Source organism: Numida meleagris, chromosome 11, assembly GCF_002078875.1.
Source record: "Numida meleagris isolate 19003 breed g44 Domestic line chromosome 11, NumMel1.0, whole genome shotgun sequence".
Classification (NCBI taxonomy): Eukaryota; Metazoa; Chordata; class Aves; order Galliformes; family Numididae; genus Numida; species Numida meleagris.
In genome coordinates, this window is record NC_034419.1 from 16,523,090 (window position 1) to 16,548,496 (window position 25,407).

At 41.0% G+C, this 25,407-nt stretch overlaps 1 protein-coding gene and 1 long non-coding RNA gene across 6 annotated transcripts in view; both read left to right on the forward strand.

Moving 5' to 3' along the window:
• The window catches only part of GXYLT2 (glucoside xylosyltransferase 2), a 19,859-nt gene extending 1,488 nt beyond the window's left edge, over positions 1-18,371 (forward strand). Inside the window, exons 1-7 of one of the 3 annotated variants that reach the window (XM_021409560.1) lie at positions 7-79; positions 5,792-5,981; positions 6,199-6,330; positions 12,676-12,927; positions 13,973-14,096; positions 16,184-16,356; positions 16,562-18,371. In XM_021409560.1, the coding sequence (XP_021265235.1) occupies positions 5,841-5,981; positions 6,199-6,330; positions 12,676-12,927; positions 13,973-14,096; positions 16,184-16,356; positions 16,562-16,744 (1,005 nt within the window). In that variant the 5' untranslated portion in view covers positions 7-79; positions 5,792-5,840 and the 3' untranslated portion in view covers positions 16,745-18,371. Of the gene's footprint in view, positions 1-6; positions 80-351; positions 387-5,791; positions 5,982-6,198; positions 6,331-12,675; positions 12,928-13,972; positions 14,097-16,183; positions 16,357-16,561 lie in introns of those variants that run through there. The other 2 variants (XM_021409558.1, XM_021409561.1) reach the window with 2 other exon arrangements.
• Positions 19,828-25,405, forward strand: LOC110404831. Of its 3 annotated transcripts, none has more exons than XR_002442512.1 (5): positions 19,828-21,233; positions 21,941-22,063; positions 22,769-24,356; positions 24,597-24,790; positions 24,984-25,404. It is a non-coding gene; the product is annotated as an uncharacterized LOC110404831 (long non-coding RNA). The 3 variants fall into 3 exon arrangements; XR_002442513.1 differs by having other exon boundaries at positions 19,828-20,624; positions 20,819-21,233; positions 21,941-24,356; XR_002442511.1 differs by having other exon boundaries at positions 21,941-24,356; positions 24,984-25,405.

The following is a 25,407-nucleotide window of genomic DNA, read 5'->3' on the forward strand; positions in this document are numbered from 1 at the left end:
CCCTCGGCCGCCGGCAGCCGAGGCTCAGCCGGAGCCCCCCGCGGAGGAGCGCGCCCGGGGGCGGACTCGCCGCTGCCAGGTAACGGCGGGGCTCGGGAGCCCCACGCGATCGCCCCCCGGGTTGCTCCGCTTTAAGCGTGCTGGCTTGCGTGTGCGTGGTTTAGCTGAGCGCGTGTGCGCCGGAGATGCCACGAAAGTGGAGGCTTCGCGCTGTGCGGGCGGGAGCTCCTCTGCGTGCCAGCGATTCTCCGAACCGGCGGCTTTTCCCGGAGTTCTGGCCTTGTTTCGAAGGCTGGCGTGCGCGATGTGGCGCTCGCTGGCTCAGGAGCTGCTGTCAGCGCTGAGAGCGAGACCTGCTCGGATTTAATGCTGCGGGGAGATGAAAGGTGGCTGGCTCCTTTTGTGCTTTGCCGCTGCTTTCCAAACTGCTTGGCGCCGTCAGGTTTTAAGCTGCTCGTATTTTGTTTTAAACGCTTTTTATGCAGAACTGTAGCAGAAAAGAGATTGAAATTGTGGTGTGTTGTGTTCCCTTTTTCAGGGCCTTACAGATGGATTATTTAAAAAAAAAAACCGTATTCTAATTACTTAAAAAATGACATGGGCAGTGTCCTTTCAGTGGCTGGAGGACTGCTTTCCCTGTTGCATTCCAACTGTATTATGGTCAGTGTGACCTCATATCTAATTAACTTGGTATGTCTTTGTGTCTTTGATTCATGATTTCACAGAGATGTTCTGAATGAAAGGCCACTCCTGTTTCTTGAGCTCTTATCCCTTAACTTACTGAAGCAGTCGGTTTCGTGCAAGCATTGTTACCCTCCTGAATGCAGGAGATGTTTACTGTGGCTGGGAATGCATCATGGACAGAATTCAAATGCATGCATTAAAGCAGGATTATTTCCATTAGCAACTGTACCTCCTGAAGTCATTTTTCTTTAAGGCATATCTCCGCAATTATCATGGAAATCGAGAACTCTGAAGGAGGGAGCCCAGGAAGTATGAAACTGCTGGAGAGTGTAAACAACTGCTCCATTTCAATGAGCTTTTCACTGTGCATCTTCATGATTCAAAAGTTGACGTTATCAGGCTTTTCTATTATTTAGTGACTTTGCCAGTACTTTTTGCAAAAGCTGTAGACTTTCTGTCGTTCTGCAGTGCAGAACTGTAGTAGCAACAGAGTGAAATGGGAGATTTCAACCTTGTCTTTGCTTTGAATTTGGGTTGTTTTTTCTCTCATGTTTATTGGCAGTGTGTGATCCTGTACTGTTGACACCAGCAAGGGTTGCATTGTAAAGCTGTTGGAGGAGATGCCTGCCTTCTTGGGGAAAAAAGCTATCTGCTAACAGGGGCCATGCTGGTACAGATCACATCCACACCAGCACGAGGAAGGTGTCAGGCAATGGGATCTGCTTGTCTTAAAAGTCTGATCCAAAATACTCTGCAAACAGTGTAGAGGCTGTTCTCATAGGCTTGAATTCGGAACAGAGGAAAGAGACAGTGCTTTAACTAGGTGTTAGCCTCAGGAGTGAGTGTTCCCATTCCTTCAGTAGGATTTCCTCATGCAGGTGCTTACAGTAAAGCGTATCAAATGTAAAATGCTGAATTGAGGTCATTGTTACTTGTTCATTCCTATAATATAATGATTATTTTAATTACTCCTTATGAGCCAAGGGAGACTTTTTACATCAATATGAGAGGTGGTGTGTGGTCTGATTCCTTCAGGATGGGAGATCTGATGGTGGTGTGTGTGTTTGTGGACTGCAGGTAACTTCAGTGAAGTTCTGTGTGAATGTGGAAAGTTGTTTGGTTCCGTTTTCCCAAGTTGCTGAGTGTAGTGTTGCCAGAAGAATGCAGGTTTTTGTCCGAACAAACTGAAAATGGGATGTGTGCTGGGTTTGCAAGGTCGTGCTGCAGGCTTGGTGGGCTGTAGCTTCACTGGGGTTCTCTAATATTGCTTTCTGTAGTTGCATGAGAACAAGAGAAGACATTCAATTTTCAATCTTTAAGGCATGCATGTTTCTTCTAATCTAAGTAGTCATACGTGATAACAGCTTTACTGCTGTGCGTTACCAGCTGGCTGGTGCCTGGCAACCATTGGTGAATTCTTACGTGCTCTGCCTCGGTTGTTAGATGACTTGGGCAAATCCGAAGGTAAGCATTGCGTTCTGGTTAGCTTGCAAAGCTAATTTTTGACGGTGGTTTTACTGACGATTCCTTTTGGAAGTAGCAAGTCCCGTGGCTTCAACAGGATTTTCTCCATATGAAGAAGTGCACGTGTGCCAGACCAATGTGTGTGAGGTATCGTAAGGGAGAAGAGTTCTTTCACATTTGAAGGGCATATGTGACCGCACTTTCTTCCAGGAAACTAAATATGCTTAACAGAAACTTTTCCAAAGCTAAACATATCTTATATGGCAGCTGGTCAAGATATTCTTTCTCCCTGCTGCCTGCGTGCAAGACACATGCAAGTTTGGCTTGAGTTTGATAGGCCATAATAACATGCCGATGGCCAGAATGCCTCATACTTTGCTAACAAAGAACATTCTTGATAAAGGAAGATGGAAAGATTCATTCTGGTTTTGAGTATTTTCCCTCTTAATCTAAGCGGTAGGAGGAGGTTGAAATTTCAACAGGTTTTGATTGTCAGTGCCTACAGTGAATTTTATGCAACTGCGTTAAAGTGAGAGCTTTTATTTTACAAACATTTTGACACTTTCTAATTTATATTTTCAAGTGTGTGCGAGAGAATGTGTTTCATATAACAGAGCCACTGCTGGGGCATTGACTCAGCGCTGACTCTCAGGAGCGGAGCCCATTCAGTGAATCACCAGTTTTGATACATTGCCTCAGTCTAACCTTGTTTACGCTGCGGGAGCAAATGAGATCATAATAAGAAGAAGGTTTCATAAGCTAACAACTAGATTGCATTTTGTAAGAATCTGCATGCATTATCTTTCTCTCTGGAATAAATTTGAAGGCTTGAATAGATTAGCAGGCTCTGTAATGAGATGGGAACGCGTTATTTTGAATGGATCTGGATTGATTTAGACAGGTTTTGGGTTAATTATGTTTGAGACACTTTGGCTGTGACTAATAAGAAAATTGCATGTAATCTAAACTTTAAGAACTAGAGATGTATGCTATTGTGCTTGAGCACTCAGGCTTCTGTGATGTCAGTAACCATGCCTGCCAGAAAAAATGTATGCGGTAAATAAAATGCCATTGGGTAACTGGATGGGAGTTGGTCTGTTTTGTTGGAAGGCTTTTGCTACAGCATTGTGTCGTGCTACATCTCACTGAGCCTGGCTTCAGCTGTTTCACAGGGATCTATTCTGCAATGATTTTGTTATGCTTTCTGCAATGCTTAATCTTAAGCGTTTATTTTAAAGCCATATAATAATGTAATGGGGAAGCAAAGGAAAAGGAGAACAGGAAATCATTTTCTCTGAACAGATGGGTAAAGTAGAGAATGGAGCAGAATAGTTTGAATCATAGGATCACTATAATGTCGACATAATGTTGTATTAGTTAGATTTCTAGTATATCAATAAAATACATTTATGTACTGAATCAAGAAGATGGAGAGCAAGGCGACAAAGATCTGCTTGTTGCCTTCCCTGAAATCTGACATTTTCTTGACTCCTTTTTTTTTCCAGGTTTCCAGACAATAATGGTTTTGTAGAGACCAAGCTGAAATTTTTGTAGATGCTTCCTGCTGTGGCACTCTCTTACCTCCCTTTCCAGCTCAACTTCGTTCTTACAGTCCTCTTGGTTTCCTAATGTACTTAACAGCACAAGATCTTGTGTCTTTTTTATCTCCCCGCATTCTTCTGTACCTCCTTGCTACTTTTACCTTTTTATTCTCACTAAGACCAGGTTCTCGTGACTTGTAATTACTCCAAAGCCCGGCTTTCTCCTCCCCTCTGGGGCCAGGAAGGTGTCTGTGTTGGCAGAAGGGATTTCTCTTGTTCCTCTCTGCCTCCCATGGGCTCGTGGGACTGTCTGCTGCTGTCGATGGATTTCTTCTGCTGAGTCTGTCCTCTGGAAGTGCTGTATACATATCCTGGATTTGTCAATGCAAAGTAGCTGCAGAATGGGTAGTTCGCTGTGGCTAAAATTTGCAAAAAAAAAAAAAAAAGCATAGAGATTTGGTGTAGGGTTTTGAAAAGTAAAAGCTCTGAGTTTGGTCCCTCTGCCAGTGAATTGTATTGCCACAGGCCCTATTAAAAGAAGTTCTCATCCTGCATATGGCTTGATTTAGAGACTCAATTAAGAGGAAACATTAAAGAGATGCGGGTGGGGGGAAGCAGGGTCTGTGTGAGCAGCTAATTATTCACTTTAATAATTCAGTGGTTTTTACACTAATAGGGTTGGAAAGTAAATACCACTTCACAGAGATGTGGTATTCTATTATTTATACACTGATAAAACTGAAGTTTAATTAAGACTAAAGCCCAAGACTTGAAACCATTAATGAAACATATCGCTTTGTATAGCAAGTAAAGCACCATTGGCTGGTATTCCTTAACACAAAAGTTGGTTGCTCCACCGTAGAGAAGGCTGCTGTTATACTGAGTAGCACTTTAATGTCTGGCAAAAGATAATGACAGCTTCATTAACAATAATTTTTATTTAGAACTTTTGTTTAATAGTGTTAACTTTACTAATTAATTCTCTCTATATAATTGTGTGTGCTGAGAAGAGGCAGGGATTGATATCCTCTGTTCAGTGGTATGTCAAGAGCTGCTCGTGATCTATGATTAGCCTTCGAACTTTACTGTAATGATTAGGATGCTTGTGATTTCCTTACCTTGTCACCACTAATCCATCTAAAGGAGCACAAATGCTATCTGTTGCAGTGTGAATCAATACAGTAACATCATTCTTGGAGGATGTGATTTTCACCTCCATACTGACTGCAGGGGGAGGCCAGAAAACCACAAGGCCACATTTTCAGAACATCTCCAAGTCCCCAGAAAGGACTCTGATATTTCTGGGTAGCAAGTAGCCTGAACATGCCGTGCTTGTGCAGATTCAGGCCAGATGAAATTTCATTAAAGCCGACACATGGGGGCTAAGTGGAAAAACCTACAGCTTTGCCTTACACTGCTTGTGGAACGTAGTCTGATTCATGTGGGACAAATGAATATGTTTGTTTTTTAAAAAAAATCTGTATTTTAGCAAAATCTCGGGGATTCCACCCAGTAAAATGCAGAGCAGTCCTTTGAAACAATGCCAGTACCTTCAGGCCAGGATTAAGGCATGCATTTTTAAAAGCGAAATTAATTAACTGTTGGAATAATTTACAGATGGATGGATGGATGATTTTTTTAAGTAAGGACTAGTTGTCTTATTCCTGATCTAGCCAAAAGTTGTGATCCTGGTAACGAAATTACTGGCTGTAGTTCCATAACCTGCATTGTGTTTGAAGGCCGGCCGTTCTGGCTGCATAACCTCAAAGCTAGGAAGAAAAGCTCTGGGTGAGCTGTAGTCTGGTTTGTAGTGCTGCTGAATTGGTTTCATGTGTGGATGCAGTGCAGTGATTTATGCAAGTCCAGAAATGAAGGAAAATTCTGAAAATTGCGTATTTATTTGTGAAGTGATTTTAGTACTCTGGGTTTGTACCACTGACAAGGACTGGCACCCCGCTTGCATTTTCTGCGGATGTCTAATCAGGGAAAAAACCTCCTGCTCCTCTCCGTGATGGTGAGGAAGAAAAAAACCCGATCTCCGTGCAAAAATCTCTTCGTGTTTACCTCAGTTTATTTTTACGTGTCTATTTATGAATTTTCAGGAAGCCTGGAGAACAAAAACATTCAAAAGAGCCTTCATCTTTACAATGCATGCATCTGGCAGTTGTGGCGTGCGGGGACCGGCTGGAAGAGACGCTCATCATGCTGAAATCAGCAGTTCTCTTTAGCAACAGGAGGCTCTGCTTTCACATTTTTTCTGAGGATTCCCTTAAGCCTGAGTTCAAAAAGAAAGTGAGTTTCTTTGTCATTTGGTAAATAAATACATGGGTTAGTTATAAGCTGCAGATCCCAGAGCATAACTACACTGACATCAACAAGTAACAGCTGAGCGTTTTATTACTGGAGGTGGTTTCTGAATTCCCTGTGCATGCATATTAAACAACAACAGCAACAAAAACAACACCTTATATTATATGTACTGTCTAATTCTTCCGTTGATGTCTTCCAGTTACAGGAATGGCCCTCCTCGTATACAAAGAAATTTGAATACAACATTTACCCAATAACCTTCTCAGTAGGAAATGCTCAGGAATGGAAAAAGTTATTCAAACCATGTGCTGCCCAGCGCCTGTTTCTTCCGGTAAGGCACCTGGCTTTCTGAGTAGGTTGCTTCAGGAGGGGGGAAAAAGAAGAAAGTTTATTTCCACAGAAAGGAAGCTTTGCTGGTGTAATATTAAAACAATTTTCAGGCTGAAACATCTGCTTAAAAGTATTTTAATCTGTACTTTTGCTGCTTAAAAAAACAAACCAGAAATCCAGCCTTGTTTTTTCTTCTGCTAGCGAAGAATGTTTCTTATTTGTCTCTAGTTCCTCTAGGCTCTCAGTGGAACTTCCACTTAAGACTCGGTGTGAGAGCTCTTGCAGGGCAGATGCTGCGTGCTTTCCATAAATAACATTCTTTTCAGCGTGCAGTCATATTCTCTTTATCCACTATCTCCCTTTCCATATGTTAGTCCTCAGAGCTATGCTTTCAGTAATCTCTTTTCTTGTGTAAGAAGAGAGTGTAAGATGTGCCCTTAAGGTAATAATTCCAGTGCACACAAGGTCAGATGTCATGCACATGCCTCATGTGTTATGGGACACTCAGGTTCACAGAAAATTTGTGTTCTTTACCCTGTAATACTTACAGAGTTGTAAATTTGGAAAATATTTAAGGCTGCTGGAGAGAAGTAACATGTTGGTAACAGTTTTGCATATGCAGAAATATGCAAAATTGAAAGAACTTCTGCATAAAGCAACTTCTGTGGATTTGAGAATGTACATCAAAATACCTTGTGCATTGCTGGTTGACTGGGGTGACTCCAATGAAGTGACATGCTGCTTATGTGGTCCAGATTTCTTCACTGCTGTCTTCTGAGAAAAAGGGGGACGAAGAAATCTTTACTTTCTCAGATGGAAACAATCAGGAGACAGCTGCACGTCCAGATACTGTAGACTATGAATACATATGTGAGAAAATATGTGCTGTCAGCAGTTCTGTTTATCTGCCGTTCAGGGCTAGACTTTCAAATGCACAAAGGCCAGATGGGCTGGAAGTAAATCCATCTTCAACTGGGATCCTCTGTTCCCTGAGTAAATATTTATATCACCTGGAAAATAATCCTTCAGCGTTAGTTTGTTCGATACAGATTGGCTGTAAGGATTTACTCACATGGGGTTGTTTTCACTAGGTGAACACAATACTCTGCTTTTCCTGTATCTGCAGTATTTTTGTCATTTTGGTAGAGACACTTGTCACAGAAATGGTTTTAATTTGTCATCAGCTTTCTGATGATAGAACAACAATTATATCAAACAATTTATGCATTCACACTGATTCCTTTAAGCTGGGCAGCCCTTTTTTGGTTCCTTTCTTGTCACTTGCCGCATTTCCACAGTTTAGAGTTCCCCAGTAACTTCTTGCATGGAGTATTAGACCATTGCATGTTTTCTTAGGAAAGCTGCGAGGCATCCCAAACTGTGAATGTTTGTTTCTCTTGGGGCAATTGCAAGATGTTGTTGTGTGGTCAGGCTGGGGTTTATGGCTTTCAGTAGGCATAGTTGTCCAAGAATAGCTGTGGCTGACACTAAGTTGATGTGTATATAATGAAGGAAACAAGTTGTAGTGATAGCTGAAGTGGCCAGCGTCCAGTTGGATTTCTGCTACTCAAGTTCACAGCCTCACTCTGGGTAATTTCAGCCACCATTATTTTTATTGTTACTTGATAACCAGGTTCTGATGTCGCCTTTGAATAAGACAGTGCTGTAAAAGTGTAGTCTGCACGTGGTGGGAGCAGAAGATCTTTAGTGTTGTTGTTTAGAGGACTGTTTTGACTTGCACACATTGCTCATCCTTTCCTGTGCTAAGCATTTTCTACCACAGAGTGGAAAATATGACTGGACTTAGGGAGGATCCCAGGAGAGCAGTAGCTGAGTTTATCAGCTGTTTAGCCCTCAGTGGTGCAAATTGTCTTGTTCCTGATAATGCTAAGCCTGAGTGGAATGTGAGCCTTTGATTCACAAGTGCCTCTCCTGCCAAAGAATCTCTTCAGCAGCACCAGCAGGCATGTGAAAGTGGGCAGGAGGGGACGAGGAATGTGTTAAAGGAAAATTGTGTGAGAATCTTTCAGGGGTTTTGCTGGCTGATAAAACTAGAGCTGTGGGATGCGATCCTACAGCTTGTGGCAATGAAGTGGTTTGTCCTGGGTAACAGGTTAATGAATGTATTTGCAATTTGTTGTATCTGCTTGGGTTACTCAGATATTTAGGAAGATCATATGGCAGCCTGCATTTTTGTAGAGGCATTCTGTCACATCTGATCTTATTTTTGCTACACATATGCAAGGGAAGTAGCCTCTGAGTACTCTTCCCAGGTAGGCTCCATGGAAACTCAAAAGCCTTAATATCTTGCTGCAATCTGTTTCGATAAAACCATCAATGTGGTCTGCAAAGGAAGATGTGGATCTTAACACGGATCCTGAATGCTTTAAAAGGATGAAACTTAAATAAACTAGAGGAGAATGCTCTCAGCAGTCACCTGACGTCTTCCATAAGCAGGAAGGTAAAATTTTCTTTACTGAGTAGAACTTTTCTCCATGTGCTGCCAAATTCAGGGATGTGGTGATGATGGGCAGCTCTATACAGCCTGAGGAAGCCGTTGTGCTACGTTAGGAAGATTGGCAAAATGTAGCCTGTTTAGTGCTCAGCTAGCCCTGTAATACATGTCGATGTTGTGTGTGGTTCACAGATGTAGAAACTGGAAAATTCCCCAAAATCATGCAAGAAGTGCATGTGAAGCTAAGACCTCTTATCTCTTACCCAGATCCTTTTGTATGCCAAGTGAGTTATAGTCTTTTCTCCTTCCTGCCTTCTCCCTCTTCCACCACCCCGATAAATAAATAAAATAATCAGCCAACACCATTTGTTCTTCTGTGTTTTGGGTAGCTTGGGGTGGAGGGTGTTAGCCTGACTGGACCATAAGGGTTCCTGAGGATAATCCTAAATAGCTGTGTTTTTTTTCCAGTGGGAGCACAGTTGTGACATTTAAACTGTTTTGTAGTCCTAACATCAATGTTAAAACACAAGGTGTTCTCATCTCATGAATGCTGTGTACCACAGAGCTGGTTCTGTATTGCTGTTTTGGAACTGCTGAAACAACCAGATAAAGTATCATAAAATGTTTAAGGGATTTTTGGATGGTTTTATTTCTAATAGTAACTAACACATAGGACCTTTCTCAAAACACTGAATCTGCTGAAGGTAGATTAACATTATCCCTCTGTTCTCTTGAGAATGATGAAGTAACCTACCCAGGGGATCAGTGGAACAGCACTGGGAATAGATGCAAGGGCTTTATCTAGACAAAATTCTGTTGTAACTTGAGTTAATTGCTAATTACAGTTTAATTTAGTAACTCAAATTTGCAGTACTACATTAGCATCAAGATGCAAACTTAATTGTGGCTCACTGATTCATCCCTAATTTTGGATAAAGCTCAGCTAAATTGACACATTAGCTGTTGCAAACCATTATGTAACACAACTTCCCAATATTCCAATATGTGTTTACACAGTAGCGTGTTATTACTTGCCAGTCTTGCTAACACAGGAGAATCTACAGAGACAGAAGTTGTGAAATGAAATTACAGATAATTGAGTATTTAAGTGAAGTGTCAGGCTAAATATAGCAAATTCTGTGCAGAACTTTTTGATGGATTTACTAAGAATACTCCCTATAGCTGGGGAAAAAAAAAAAAAAAATCACTCTTCTTTTAAGCAGTAAGTGCCCTTAGAGCGAGGAGGGAGACAAGCACAGTCAACCTGTGTTCCTGACCATTCATTTTAATGTCACAGCCTGTCAGGTATGTCCACATGGTTTGTGCCAGCAGGCAAGCTCAGGGTACCAGGCAGTCCTGTGTTGCTTCTGCTGCAGGTCAGACATGCATCTGCTTTAACCTGCAGTCAGTCCCCCTGACTGGGGCTGAGCCCAAGGAGCAAGGTCTGGTACCTCCACCTGTTTTGTGCTGCTTGGCTGTTTCTGACATCAAAAATCAGCAGTCAAAAATGCACAACCTTCTCTCATTTGCTTTTGAATCGTTAAAGGTTAAATATTGTTTTGAGGTCTGTGGAAAGCATAAAATATTTTTCTGAAAACTGTGCCTTGGAAAACAGTGTTTGAAAATAGAGCTACCTGAAAGCTGTGGGACAACGGGAACTGCAGAGTTATTTAAATGAAGTTTTATCCCCAGTGTAATTCCGTTGAAGTCTGGGGAGCAAACAAGGAACTCTTAGAGCCATGATTTCTGAAATTAAATTCCTCTACCCGAGGCAAAGTTAAATGCACAGCCAGAAGGGGATGTGATCAATTCAAACTGACACGTAGGTTTTAAACAAGTCTTAACACTTTGCACGTAAAGAGGAAAGTGTGAAGGGCTTGTAAGGAGCAGCACAGCTTTTCTTTCAGCCTGTTGGGTGTCACTGCAGGGCAGCACCTCGGACACGAGAGAGGCAAGAATCTTTTGGCAGACCAAGAAAGGAGAGCGTATGAATCTCAGCGGAGGAAGACAAGGTAGAAAGTGTGGGCTCGAATGCCATCCACTGCACAAAGAACTGGCTTGAATCCATCTGTACAGAGAAAAACTATTACAGTCCTTTAACTGTCACAGAATTAGTTTTGTATGTTTGCAGTTACTGAAATTTTCTTTTTTTCTGCTGGAAGAGGCAGTGCTCACACTGACATTTAGGTTTGAGAGGAGTTCCCAAGTGCGTGCATTGAACTCTCCCCTTAATCTGCTGCTAGGAAATGCCTCAATTTGTCTCTCTAGCAGGGCATTATTTAAAAAAATAAAATAAAAATCCTGATTTGTTCTACGGTGCGCTGCAGGTCCCTCAGGCAAAATAGCTTCTTTTTGTATTTGAGTCATGCTCGTTTTGTGTTTGAGTGTTATTTCCTGTCTTGCACTATATTTGGGGGGATTTTTCCTTTTTAATACATCCATTTTAAATGACTTAATACAGTGGATCCCTATGGATTAAGTCTTGTCGGTACTACATGGTAATATGCAGTATCAAGAATATCCTTAAGCTAAAAATCCTTTTCTTCTTTTCAACTACCTGTCCTCTGCTGACTTAAAGTGAAATTTTTTTTAAGTATTGGACTTCAGCTCTTTAGAGTGCTACTGAACTACTAGTGTCACTCGTTTATTGATACCTTCACATGCTGTTTCGTGTCAAAAAATAATTATTGATAGTGTATTGCTGCAACCTCCTGTGCAGTAGAGTGGTCTGGACTGTGTTGGACTTGTTTAGATGGAGGTTCTTGTAAGCCAGAAGTACAGATATTTGCCTTCTCCTGCTTGCCCTGCTACGTAGGAAGGACATACAGTTATGTCAGGGATTTGTTAAACCTGGCTGAATGTCACTTTGAATTGTAAAGTGCTCCATCAGGTGATGAACCTCACGCAGACCTGTACTCGCAGATTTGGCATCTAAATGGATGTCCGCATTTTACAAAGTATTTTGTTAACTTGATCAAAATCTTATTGTTCTGTCTTTCACGAATAACCTTTGTCACGACAGAGTTCAATTCATGTAAAATTCACTTTCTTTAGTAGCATTAAGTTATCTGCGTAAATAGGAGAGGTTGTCATTGGTATCAGTGCAATCAGACCAGTAGTGACTGATGGTTCCAGTCCACAGCCTGGTGTAAATCAATAGTCCTTTGGATTTGTTTCTCAAGTGAAGAGGGAGAGAAATGGGGTTTGGAGATGAGACCACCGTAAAAATCCAGGAATTTTTGGACAGCTTTAGCAAATAATGAAGAACAACAAAAGTTCAGTTGAACCTCATGGTCAACTTGAGTGAGTGATATCTAGTACCTTCCACGTAGCTGGTGCAGACAGCGAGGGAGTTTTCTCAGTTATTGAAGCAATATATAATCTGCCCTACTAAAATTAAGGAATGAACGTGTAAGCACTTGGATAGCCACAAGGGGGAACATTGTTAGCAAGAATAGATGAAATATCCTGGATCTAATTTGCATTTACAACCCTGTGACTTGACTAACTTTACTGTTATTCCTGATATGGAGTCTGATAACAGAGATCAGAATCTGACCTGATGAGTTTTAATGGGACGTTTCTATTCACCAAGGAATGTTTTGTTCTTCAGGAGGATGCTTATGCATTTTTGTGATTAATAAGGTTTTCTTAATTAATGTAAAACATTCGTATGTTCTAATATTGAATACAAGTCTTTTTGTGTAGGAACACATGGTTGTAATAGGAAGAACTGTTGCTCCTGTATGTATGCATTTTAGGCAATAAATCAGAAACCTATTTGATATGAGCAGTTTAATGTAGAAGTACCCTTTGCCAATCATCTTCCTTTTTGTTGTCCGTTTGGTTTCTTTTTCATCTCTCCCTCTCCTTACTGTGCAAACCCAAAAGGTTATTTTAAAGGACGTGGATTCTCTCCTCTATGTGGACACCGATGTGCTCTTCCTGAGGCCCATCGATGACATCTGGCACATCCTGAAGGAATTCAACTCAACGCAGCTAGCTGCTATGGCCCCAGAACACGAGATACCAAAGATTGGCTGGTACAGTCGATTTGCGCGTCACCCGTATTATGGGACAACTGGAGTCAATTCTGGAGTGATGCTAATGAATTTAACACGGATACGCAACACTCAGTTCAGGGTGAGAAGAAATACAGCTGTTGCAGAAAAATAGCGATTTGTGGATTTTTCACAGCTTTTAAAATTCAGTACAAAAATAAATGAAGTTTATATTATAAAGAATGTGAAAATATAGAACGCTTATGACAATTCTTTTAGTGCTTAAATGGAAATGGTTATTAAAACAAGGGAAACCTCCTCATGAGGCTGGGGCACTGAGGACTTGCAGATGGAGCAGTCTCCTTGCAGGAGTGAAAGTGGCTTCTTCAGCATTTCGCTCTCCCTTCACAGGTACCTTGAAGAATAATTTCAGGGACCTTCAGTGCAATCACTGTGGTTTTTTTTTTGTTTTTTTTGTTTTTTTTAATTGAGAAGCTTGATGAAAATATCCAGAGAAACTGGTAATTGTTTGCATCTTCTATGAATAAAAATTTTGTTTGCTGCTGCAGATCGAGTGATTCTGTGAACTGATAAAAATGAAAAGGGAATGTTTTCACTGCCTAAACTGACGTCTTCTCTTTTCTGTGGAAGGCTTGACTTGTTAAATCTTGCTCCTTTCATTGAGCACGTGTTCTGTAATCTGTTAAAAAGCTTAATTTACCCCTGAGTGATCTTATTCTTCAGTCAAGGCCTGAAGTAACCTATAACATTTCAGGAACAGCCTGATTTAATAAATTAAACCAACTTGCTCTTAATAGTAGAATTCCCTAAGAAAGGTCAATAATTTTCAGTTTGCATGTTTCCTCACCGCTGTACCTCCATTTTCAGCTCATCCCTGCATTTATTTTCCAGTTTTCCTCCCTAGTGCTGCTCAGTGTAGGAAGGTTCTGAACAGCAGGAGCTGACATCAGAGCTAGACCCAGAAGACTTTGCTTTCCTGTTTAGTTAGATGAATAGGGCACACTCAGCTTCGCTGTTCCAGCCCAAACCAGATCAATATTCCCTAGCAGTTCTTTTTTCTAGGTATCTTGACATGGCTTACAGATGTGTGGGTGCTGCACTCTGAGTCATACATCGTATCAGCAATCATGGTGTTAATTCATTGTTTCTGTTTTTCTGCCCTGCAGAACAGCGTGATACCGAGTGGTTTGACTTGGGAGGAAATGTTATATCCATTATATCAAAAGTACAAAAATTATATTACATGGGGAGACCAGGATTTACTAAATATTATTTTTTACTTTAACCCAGGTAAGTAAGGATTCCTGAAGTGATGTTTATCTGTGCTAAGAAAATTTATTGACTTAATTCAAAAGAGTGCTGTTTTTTACTTCTGGTATGCATAGTGTACTCTGGCATGAAGATAATGTGTAAGCACACCCAGGATTGCATTTCCTCAGGTGAACTTGAGGACAGAATCAGTTTGGATTTATATATATTTAATCTCCTTTTCTTCTACTCTAAGGAGTCATAGTATACATAATTGGATGCAGTCAAATGCAGCCAAAGTAAGGGAAAGCAAAAGCAAAGCAAGCTAACGTTTGCTTATTGCAGTCTGATGCCAAACATCATTGTCCTTGGTACGCCGTGCATTAGCCTCAGTCTTGGGGAAAAATAAAGTGGAAGAAATCTTTGTTATGAAATTATAAGTTAATTTCCAAAAAAAGCCCATAAACGTTAGGGTCTTCTGAAGGAAGAACATGAAATCAGATTAGTTGTGAAGTTAAACTCAAGCTGCTTATTTAAGTGTGGAGGAGAAAAAAAAACAATAATAACATAATGAGCATTACCTGTGAAATCCACATGTTGAGACTCTGCTGTACCATGGTGTGCCTTTTCCTTGAAAATAATCTTTTTACAAACTAACATTAGACAGCCCAAGAAAAAGAAAACAAAATAATTGGATGCTACTAAAAGAGCAGACCAGACTTCAGAATTAAATTGCTGGGTTGTTAAAACTGGCCTGGGAAGGAATCACCTGAGGCTGCATGGATCTGTGATACTTGGCGCCTGAAAAGATGCACCCTTCTTCCTATCTCCCAAGGCTGTTCTGATGATTAATGTCTTTGAAGGATTGTAGAGCAGCTGGAGTCCAGGTCCAGCTGTGACTGCAAAAAATGTGTGAAAGAGTCGTGGTGAGAAGAAGATGGAGAATACTCAAATGACGTGTAAAAAGCTGATAAGCACCTGATGACATCCTCTCCCCATAGCAACCTGCTGAGAAGTTGTGCTCACAAACATCTGCTCAGGCTTACTGAAAGGTCCCTGTTAACTGTAGCAGGGTTTGGACTGGGGCACTGCAGCTCTTCTTGTCCCTTCAGCAACACTGGGGAGCAATTCTGGACGTGTGATAGGGCGTAGTGAATGGAAACCACTTACAATCTGCTCTCTCTGGAGCAGTCTTCTGCTAGAGGAGCCTTAGAGGAAGAAGTATTTCAGAATTGTGTTCTCTTACTTCCTCAAGGATCACACAGGACCAGCTGCAGATTTCCTGGGAAGCTAAGAAAGGCCCAAGTGGAGAATTCTGTCTTCAGTGCTTCTGACAGAGACTGCCAGCATAGTGCAACGATTCATTGTTCTCTATTTCTATAGCAAAAAGATCACAGGCACTGGCATGATTTATTAGAAGCATATTGCAAATACATGCATGGAGGAAGCTTTTAAAAAAAAAAGATCAGTAGGGAAACAAGGCTTCAAGGTCCTTTGAGAAATTAGATTCGTCTTTAAAATAGCCTAGATGGTAGAATTTAATGGATAACAACTCTTAAGGAAGACTATGGGTAAGGTACAGTGCCTCTTGTGCCCTGCTCTGTCTCCATATAACAAATTATTGTAGCCTCAATGAAAGCTTCGTCAGCAAACACTGGACATGCTTTGCAAGCTTTCACTGCTGTATCCAGAAGCATTCAGGATTTTGGAAAACAGTCAGTGCTGTGTGCTTGCCTGACCTCTTCTGTAACTCTCAAAACTTCTTCCTAGGGCAGGAAACTCTGGGCAGTGCCGCACAGCACGTACTCTCTAGGTTTGATTCTGTCATTTTGAACTTTGTAAAATGAACTCTTGGTTTGCGTTTGCACCCAGTCTTTGCATTGCCTTCTCTTTTGGTTAGTTCCAGTCTAACAGTGCTGAGACAGGTGTAGCCATCCTCAGAGGACAGGAAGCTCCTGTGTGTAGTTGCTGCTTTGGACCTTTGTAAAAGAAGTAGCCGCGTGTTTTTTTTCCTGACCATCAATCCCCACTTTCCCACAGAAATATGGTTTAACTTGTAACTCATTTAATAAGTCTTTTTGTTTGTTTGTTTGTTTTTTCTCCCCATTGCCCCTGACTGACATTGGTAGAGTGTCTGTATGTGTTTCCATGTCAGTGGAACTACCGGCCAGACCACTGTATGTATGGAAGTAACTGTAAAGGTGCAGAAGAAGAAGGTGTCTCTATTCTGCATGGAAATAGAGGTGTCTACCATGATGACAAGCAGCCTACATTCAAGGCACTCTATGAAGTGATACGTGATGTAAGTCTTGTATTTTGATAGAGGCTGTCCTTTTATTTCAGTGTGGATTGTAGCTTTAACCAGGTCCCTCAGATTGCTATTACAGCAGATCAAGCTGAGCTCATTCTTCCCTCTTGAAGAGCATTACAGTAGCCACCCATTTCAGTCCAACTCTCTTTCTGATACGGACAACAAACTAATAACTGTTTTTCTCTTTTTCCTTTAGTTTCCATTTGAAGACAATCTCTTCCAGTCTTTGTACTATCCTCTTCAGTCTAAGTTCCTGGATACAGTGCACACTTTATGTGGGAGAATTCCACAAGTATTTTTGAAGCAAATTGAGAAAACTATGAAGAAGGTGTATGAAAATCGTGTCATTGTCTACCTGGGGGCCAACCACAGATACTAAATGTAGTTGTATTTTTATATGAAATTTGTGCCTAGGTGGCTTGCACCTAGAGGTCTTAAAGCATTTAAATGAAGAATGTTACCTCTTTTACTTAAACTCAAAAAAAAAAAAATCTTATTCAATTTCCTAATAACTCTCTGAAATTATAAAATCTGAAGAAATCCCGGAGTCCTTCCATAGACCTTTTGTTCTTTTCCTACTGGTTTGTCTTTTTTTTTCTTTTTGGTTGCAACAGGGAGAGCTGATGATTCTCACTTTTGTTTGATGAGTTTACTTTGGTTGTTTGTTAAAGAGCAGCAGTATTCACTGTAACTTCTGCTTTTTTAAGTTGGGCAAAAGTTTGTTCTGAACTTAGGCTCAACGAAGAAGTGGTGGTTGGAGCTATTTAATACGTATGGAATATAACTTCAATTGACAGGGCAAGCATCTTTTTCCAAGTGCATGAGGTGTGAAAGCGTTTGTGACACATCCCTAAGTGTGATGTGTGGAAGACACAGCATGGCAAACTGCATTGCTGCAGAATCATCGGAGTGAAGAAGGCGTTAAGATAGGGAGCATGCTGACTTGATCTGAGCGGTTTCACTGCAGGCCTGTGCTGGGCCTAAACAGCACGACAGACTGAAATGTCTGCTGTTAGCACCTCTGTGCTGCACGTTCCCATCAACACTTTGTGCATGTATTGTGCCTCAGAGATGTCATCTTGCAGGCTCTGCCTCATAAGTGTAAATGGACTCGGAAAGGACAGAGGCACCTCTGCATTTGTTTTGTTGGAAAGCCCGGAGTTTCATAATGGGAACCAGAGAGGCATTTAAACTTAAGTGTAGATGTTACTCTCTCCCACACTATTTTCTTATTTTGTCTTATTTTCTATTTCAATTAAAGTTTTAGTTGCCGCTTAAAAAAAAAAAAAAACACTGTGTTTCTGGATACAGAGAAGTTTGAAAATGTAACTCAAACTAACCTTCAAAAACCAGAAGGCAACGAAAGGAAAACTCAGCATGCTGTTTTGAAAAGTTTAAGATAATGTAAACCTATGATAAGAGGTAAGCCTTTTAAGTTAGCAATAAGAAGAACATGTAGAAGTCTTAGTTTGCTTTTTTTAATTATTATTTTATTTTCAAATACCAGGGTAAAGCTGACTGTAGGTCAAATGAGGATAGATGAGATGCATGCTGGCCGCTCTGAATCCCTCATTTCCACGGTGTCTGTAAGCCACAGAAAGTTGCAGAGCAAAAGCCTTGTTGCCCAGGCTGTTTAACTCTGGTGCTAAGTCTCTGAAGTTTAGAAAACTGTGACTGTGTAAGCTATGATTCAGCAGAACCCTCCAACTATGGGCATGTTAAAATGAAGGAATGGAATTCATTACAAAGCAAAGGCATTATTACGTATAAAATGTTTAGAGATCAAAACAGTGCTTTTTATGTTTACAGGAGGTGCTACGTTATTTTTAGAAAGAGCTATTAAAATATATGAAGTATATGCTTTAACATGAAGGCTCCTGTTAGTGTAATAGCAACTTGCCGGAAGAGTGGGAGAGTTCTCCCTGCTGTGCTGCTTCTGAGGAAAAAAAAAAAAAAGCTGTAATTTGAGCTCTCCAAAGTGTATTAAAACAATTACTTAACTTTGATTTTGTTGTTGTTGGAATTATTAATTTATATTCTATTACAGCTTCCAAAACCGTATTATGTTTGATTTTAACAGTAATTGGCTGTCATATTAATCTTATTTAGAAACCAGTTTTCATTTATTTCCTATTTCGTACTTGTGGCTAATTCATGTAAATTAGCCATCGTGTATTTCAGTAATGGGATGTGTAAATACTTAGATGGGCCTTATATCCTCTTTTCCCCTTCCTTTCATAATTTAGTTATTTCCAGTGCTATAACACACTGAGCAGTGTCATCGTCACCTAGAAAGGAAAACCAAAATCACTTTCTGTAAATCAGTAGAAACTCCAGCATAATGAATGTGTTGCTAACAGCGAATCTCCTTTCACACTGACAAAGAAACGACAGGGTGCAGCCCAAAGAGCTGTGCCCTAGTTGTGTGAAGGTAAGCCCTCACCCAGCAGCTATTTGATACTCTGAATTTTGTCTGTACTTGGTAGGCTTATATGCAGTGCATAAAGTTAAGTGTGTAGCCAAGGCCTTGCTGTATCAGCGTCAAATATTCAGGTTTTAAATTTGCTATGTTGTAAGTACTTGAACTTGCTGAAGATAGATAAGTAGGGGCTTTATATTAAGAGCTGCTGAGCACCTCCTTCTAGCCCAAAGCCATTTAAGAAAGCATCAGGTTACAAATGCATGTTGTGCAACAAAGAGCTGCCAGAGTAGGAAGCACTTGGTTGCATTTCTAAAAGGTGAGAGTTTTTCTGGGTTATTTGCCTGTATATTACAAAGTGGGCTTAGATAGCTTTGCTATCATTTCTTTTTCTTACAACTGAAAACTGGAAACTGTTCTGTGAGTGTATGCATGTGTACGCCTACGCAACATGGGTGTACGTGTAAGGAACTATGTAGCTTTTCTGTATCATTTATTTCTTGTGTATTTTTATTTGACAAGTGCACCAATTGTTTATAGCTCCCAAGGAGGCATAGCAGTGCATTTTTTTGTTAATTAAGATACTCTGGCTTAAAGTACAAATAAATGAAATTTTAAGCAAGCTCTGTATTTTTGTAGTTTTTTTGAAGATTGTGTGTGTGCGCACTGAGCCTTGTTGATGCAGAGTGGTGTGGTAGCAATGTTAACTTTCCAGTGTAGTGTTTCTTTCCATGTCCTTTTTGAAGAGACAGACACACATGTCACCAGAATTCAGTGAAGGCTGTTCTTAAATTTGCTTTCAATGAGACTGTGATATTCTTTGGTATGTTTTGGCCTTTTCTTTTCCTGGTAAAAGATGTGCAGAGGTATGGCCTCAGGGAGATGTCTTCTTTTAACCTGTTGTTGCATTTAAAATGCATGTCTTCTCACCTTGCTGTGCTGCATCGTGCAATGGTACTTGCCCTCGTGGCCTTCGTTGAATCTTCTGTAGCACTTAAAGGATTTGGTCATTTAGCATCATTTCCCTTCCCCCCCCCCCCCCCTTTTTTTTTTTAGCAGTCTTGTATGGTCATTGCTGCAGTGTCCTTGGTTTTGCTACAATGCCTCTGTGTGATAGAGGTTTGTGAGCTGTCTCTTCAGCCAGGCCAGTAGTCTGCCTGGTGATGAAATTGTTTTCTCGTTTGCTCAAATTACTCAACTGTGTGGTATGTTGGGTCAGTCACATTCTCTTTGAAGTCGAGAATAAAAAATCCCATTGAAATTCATGAGAAAAGGTAAGGCCAGCTGTAAATCAATACAATGCTTTTTCGTTTTGGGCATGAGGAGTGTGTAATTGTGTGGTGTTCCATTATACGCTCTGTAATCCGGTCTGTGCTGTTCTGATCCAAGATCTTTCACTAGCAAACATGGCTTTAGTCAGCACTGAAATATGTGGGGAGAACATGCACAGGTTTTCCAAAGTATGGGGTAGGCAGAAGCAAGATGGATGCAACAGCAAACAGGACAGGCATTTATCTGCCCTTCGTGATTCAGAGGATGGGACCTGAACCGTGATTTCCCACGTCCTCATTGCCATACAGCTGGGTCCTTTGTGTCAATATGAATCTCATTGGTTGCAGCTGCCCTACGTGGAACAAATAAACTCTGAGTTCATCAAAGCAAGGCCTTGGAGCTCAGTTACCACAGCTGAGGATCTGAGTGCTGGGAGAGTCCCTTCTGCCCTGCTCTCACTGCTGTACACGCTTTGACAGCCATGACTGACTCTAGGAGACATCCTTGTCACATCCACGTGGAGCATGGAGTGCAAATGGAGCTCAGAAACGATTTTATATTCTTCTTCGTAAGTATGATCCTAGTAGAGGTGACTTCTCTGCGTGCCTGTGACGTTTGTAGCTGAGAATAAAGTACCGCTAATTGGAGGGGAGGGGAGGAAAAGTAGGACTTTCCTAGTAGGAAAAATCTCGACACTTTATCAGCTTTAACACAAACCATTGATCATTTAATTTCAAATAATTCCCTTCCAACTGCTTCAAGATTTTCTTCTCCTGAGGATCAGATGCCTGTAACCATAAGGAAGTGAGCTCTCTGAGAACGTTCTGCACCTCTGCATCAGATATAGTCCAATATTACGCTGGGAAACAGACACTACGTACACACCCATAAATGGGACAGCACACATACACTGGGAATGTTCCAGCACCGGGTTCCTGTACCTACACTGGGATTCGTCCAGACTGCAGCCTCCCGAAGAGCTGCAGTTGATGTAAGATAAGGAATTGTTTGTGCTTCAAAAGAAATGGCAGTGTTTGGAAATTTTGCTTTTGTTCTGGACCAGAATGAAGAACAAACTGTCAACACCTCCTTTGAAGTGAAAACGAAAATTGAGACAAAACATCAACATGAGAATCAGCACTTAAGATTAACAAAACACTTTGGTTCACTTTGTGAGGTAAAATATTTTGGTTTGACTTTTACAGCTCTATAAATATACCAAAATTGCTTGTGTTATTTTGTAAAAATTACAGTATAGTCCACAAATGTTTAACTGTCTTAGAACTAAAATACTTTGATCACACTGACATGATGATGCTTTTTCAGGAGAAGAGTGTCGTAGATCGACCTGCTCCTGCAGAATTGTATTTCCATAGCAGGGACGCTGTTCCTGAATCCTTCTGACACAGGTTAATTAACCTGCCGTGCTGGTTAGGGTTGTGCAAAGCAGGTGCCTTCTCAGTACGCAACTCTCCAAATCTCCTTCCTGTTCTGCTTGGTGCTTCTGAAGGGCAGATTGTTTTGAATACCAGATTCCTCACACCTTAGGCTCCAGGTGAAAAAACAAGCCTGCTATTAATTTGAATGATCTTCCAGTTTGTTAAGTGTTGTAAAGGAAGCTTTCTGTCCTAGGGATGTACTGGGAGGAAGGTATGAGAAAGCCAGCTTGGAATGAGTGCTGCACCTGGCGCTGTGTTGCCATGGGCACTCATAGCTCAAGAAAATGTGTGGGAACTCGATGTGTGGTATTTTAGGGGCTGGTGGCTAACTTAGCTAAAGCCTACGGTATTTACTAAGTGTAACCATATTTTTATATTTCAGTGTTTGTACGCATTTAAAATAAAAACCCAACCACCACAAATCCATTTTTTTGTTTGTTTTCAGCTTTCTGTAGATGTTATGCACCACAATTGAACTGACCTCGCCTTCGATTGCTCCCAAGCCTTCCAGATCTGTTAAAGGTCATTTCCTCAGAGGAGGAGGGACATTACTTGAAGTGGCTATGAGGTACTTTAAATGGAAAAAAAGAAATCTCAATTTTGAGTGGTTCAGAAATGCACAACTTTTTAGTGTCATTTTATTGTATCATGCTTGAGTTCCTGCAGCTATTGAAAGCAAAAAAACATCCAAACCTTGACCTTCTCTTGTAAATCCATTGATGCACATTGAAACATAATATTTTCAGAAGATTGGAGTCTCGAAGCTTGGCCTTGAGCATAGGAAAATGAGAACAATCCTGTTTTGCTCTTATTCTGCTGCATTGCATGTGCTTGTATTCAGTTGCTACAGATTCTTTCAAAGCATGCTAATTAATTTTTGTTCAAACTGAGTTAAAATACCTTACAAATTTCTGTCACATATCAGTGAATGAAATTACTTTAAGGCTTAGGTTAGGCCAGGGCTCTCTCAGTACCTAATCTAAACTTCATTACTGAAATAAACCTATCTGCTGGTCATACACCTTGCATCGTTGTATTCAGCATTAGGGCTATTGATTTGTGCCCAGGGCTTTGGTACTATGTAATTCAGTGGAAATTTTCATTAGTGTTTTAGTCCTAAAGCTCAAAAATCAGTTGTTTGTTTTTGTTGTTGTTGTGAAGACCTTCCAGGGCAGTGCAATAAACTAGCACTGCTGAGCCCTGACTGCTGCTGAGTGCAGAAATCCTCCATTCCTCCCCTTCTCTACATCCTACTGCTGTTTCCCCTGCACAGGCATGAGAGCTGCTGGTAGTGGTGAGAGCTAACCTCGCAGAAGGAATCATTTTCAACTGGATTGATACAGAGGAAGGAACAGGACATACAGGAAGGCAGGCCATTTTTGGATAGTGCAATGTTAATCTCTTGCAGATCCATCAGAACTGGCAATATTAGAGTTTCTGCCTTTTTGTGTGTGTCTGCAAAGTGTGATGTGATTGTGTTGCTGTCACTGGGTTTCCAGTTTGTTCTAATTTCTGCTGATATTTCAGGAAGAAGAGAATGTAGAAGTATATTATGCTATATAACTTGTATGTTACATCTGTATCTTCCTTCAGTGCTGACAAATATGAACGTAATTCTTATCAAATCAATGCTTGACCTGAACTTCTCAAGTGTAAGATCAAGTGAAAAAAGAAGATTTGTCCAATTACATCAGGAAGAACTGGATTCATCTTGTTCAGATACTGGACCTTGTCCTGCTCTCTCTGAAAGTTCTCAAAAATTGTTTTGCAGAAGTTTAAAAGAAATCTAAAATGCAAATCTAAAATAGTCTTTATGTAAACCCAATGCAAGAAAAGAAAATCTGCAATGGAAAACAATTTCTCATGCTTTTGTTACATGTTTAAAAATGCCTCTTTTTCTTTCCTAACATGATGAGTTTTTTTCTTTATTGTTTCTCAGTAAATACTCCACAAGAAGCATTGGGGATTTAAACAGAAAGATTTGTGTATGCCTTTATTACAAGGTGTGCCAAATACCTTCCAAGGAAGGGTAATTATCACTTCTGTTTTGTTAACAAAGACACTCGGGTATGATTGCCTAACTTACTTCCTTGAGATCACACGACATACCAATGATGAAACTCCATACAAGCTTTTTTGTATTCTAGGATTATACTTAAATGTTCACCCCTTGAAAATGGAAAGACAAATTGCTGTGAATTGAAATATTTTTTCAGTTAGCTGAGGGGATGTGGGTTTTGAAACATGCAAGGCTCCCCTAACCTCAGCTTCATCCCAAAATGCATTGTGAAAAAAAAAGAACAAAACCAAAAAAAACAACTGATTTCAATGAAAATATCTTTCCTATAGAAAACTAAAAGCTTTTGGAAGTATATACTTTGAAATTATTATTTTTTTCAGTAGAAGGAGGAGAAGAGATAGGGCTGGAAAAGACGGGGAGTGTGGATTTTCTGTCTGTTTTCTATGAGCTGGCCAAGGGCACCTTTAAAAACAATGAAAGATTGCTGTCTCCTTGAAATACTTTTTCTGTGTGAAGGGAAAGTTCCTGTGGATTTTTGTAAACACTCTTTATCAATCAGTTTGAAAAAGAGGACTTTAAAAAAAAAAAATGAAAGCAGACACTTTCTGGTTTGGCAATGAATGCAAGGATTCGAAGACATAATGTACTGTAAAACTGAAACTTTAATGTATGTTTATGCCTCTCTAGGCTTGTTTTGGCTGGTGGGATTGAGAGTATGTGACTACCTCCAAGAACTATTGCGAAGAGCGAGTTATGCAGTGGAGGTGAGCTCATGTGGTGTCCAGGGGGAAACACAGCTGGAGCATGGAAGCTTGGTCAGAGCAATTGCATTCTAGGAAAGGTATGTTCTCCACTCTTCTGTTATGCTTAAGGTTGCAAAGGTAGGCTATTAGTTTTGTGGCTTTAATTGGACTTTGGTAGCTTTTTTTTAAATAATAAAGTTAACCTCAAGGAAGGGAACATAGGGTAGCCTGTAATTGGAGCTGTGCTGTCATGTTCTGTTGTCGGTGTATCAGCACTGCTGTGCTCAGCCCAATACTCACTGCTTGAGACTTCCCTCTGTCCACTTTTCTCAACACAGCTTTTTCCGTGTTGAAGAGATTTTCCGCTTGTTCACCCTGTGGAGTATTGACTGATGTTTTGAGGGAGAACGTTCCTACTGCTATGGGGAGCGTATTATCATCTGCCTAGTTTCAGCGGAGAGATTTCTAATGCCAGAAAGGCAAGAGTACCGCAGGGAGCCATGGCAGAGCTGAACGGGAACAGGAGCTGAAGGTAGGGGTGGTGACGCTGCCCTTGTTGGTCACCAGGGAACACAGCGCCTGCTGTTTGCCTTCTCCCTAGCACTGCCCTTGCTGATTCTTCCATCGCATCTCGGTGATGGGCAAAGTGGTCAGGACAAAATCGGCAGCTAAATTCAGTAACGGTTATAATGCCATCTCCTGCTGTGTGTTTGGTTTTTTTCTAGGAGCTCACACAAGTCATATCTTTCTCCCTCTAGTTATTTGCTAAGCAGTTACTGATGCTGCCTGGGGATAGGCAACGCAAGACACGTACAGGTAAGTAAAAGTGCCGGGTCCTACATGTTGCTGGGACTTTTCATGGAGTTGCGTCCAGCAGGAAATACCATTCACCGTTCTTTAAAAGGTGACAGTTGATCCGTGGCACTGAACAGACAGTTCCCTCACTCAGCGCCCCAAAGCAGCACTTTGGGAAGTACCCAGTTACGGCATGTTGGTCAGAGAGAGTCCTCAACATATGAAATTTGCCGCAGTTTTCCCTCCTCCTTTCGCGCAGGGGCCGGCGCTGAACACCCACCCCCAGCGCTCCCTGCCCGCCGTGAGGCGAGGCGCGGAACCGCCCCTTCCCGCCGCGGGCCGCCTCCCTCAGGG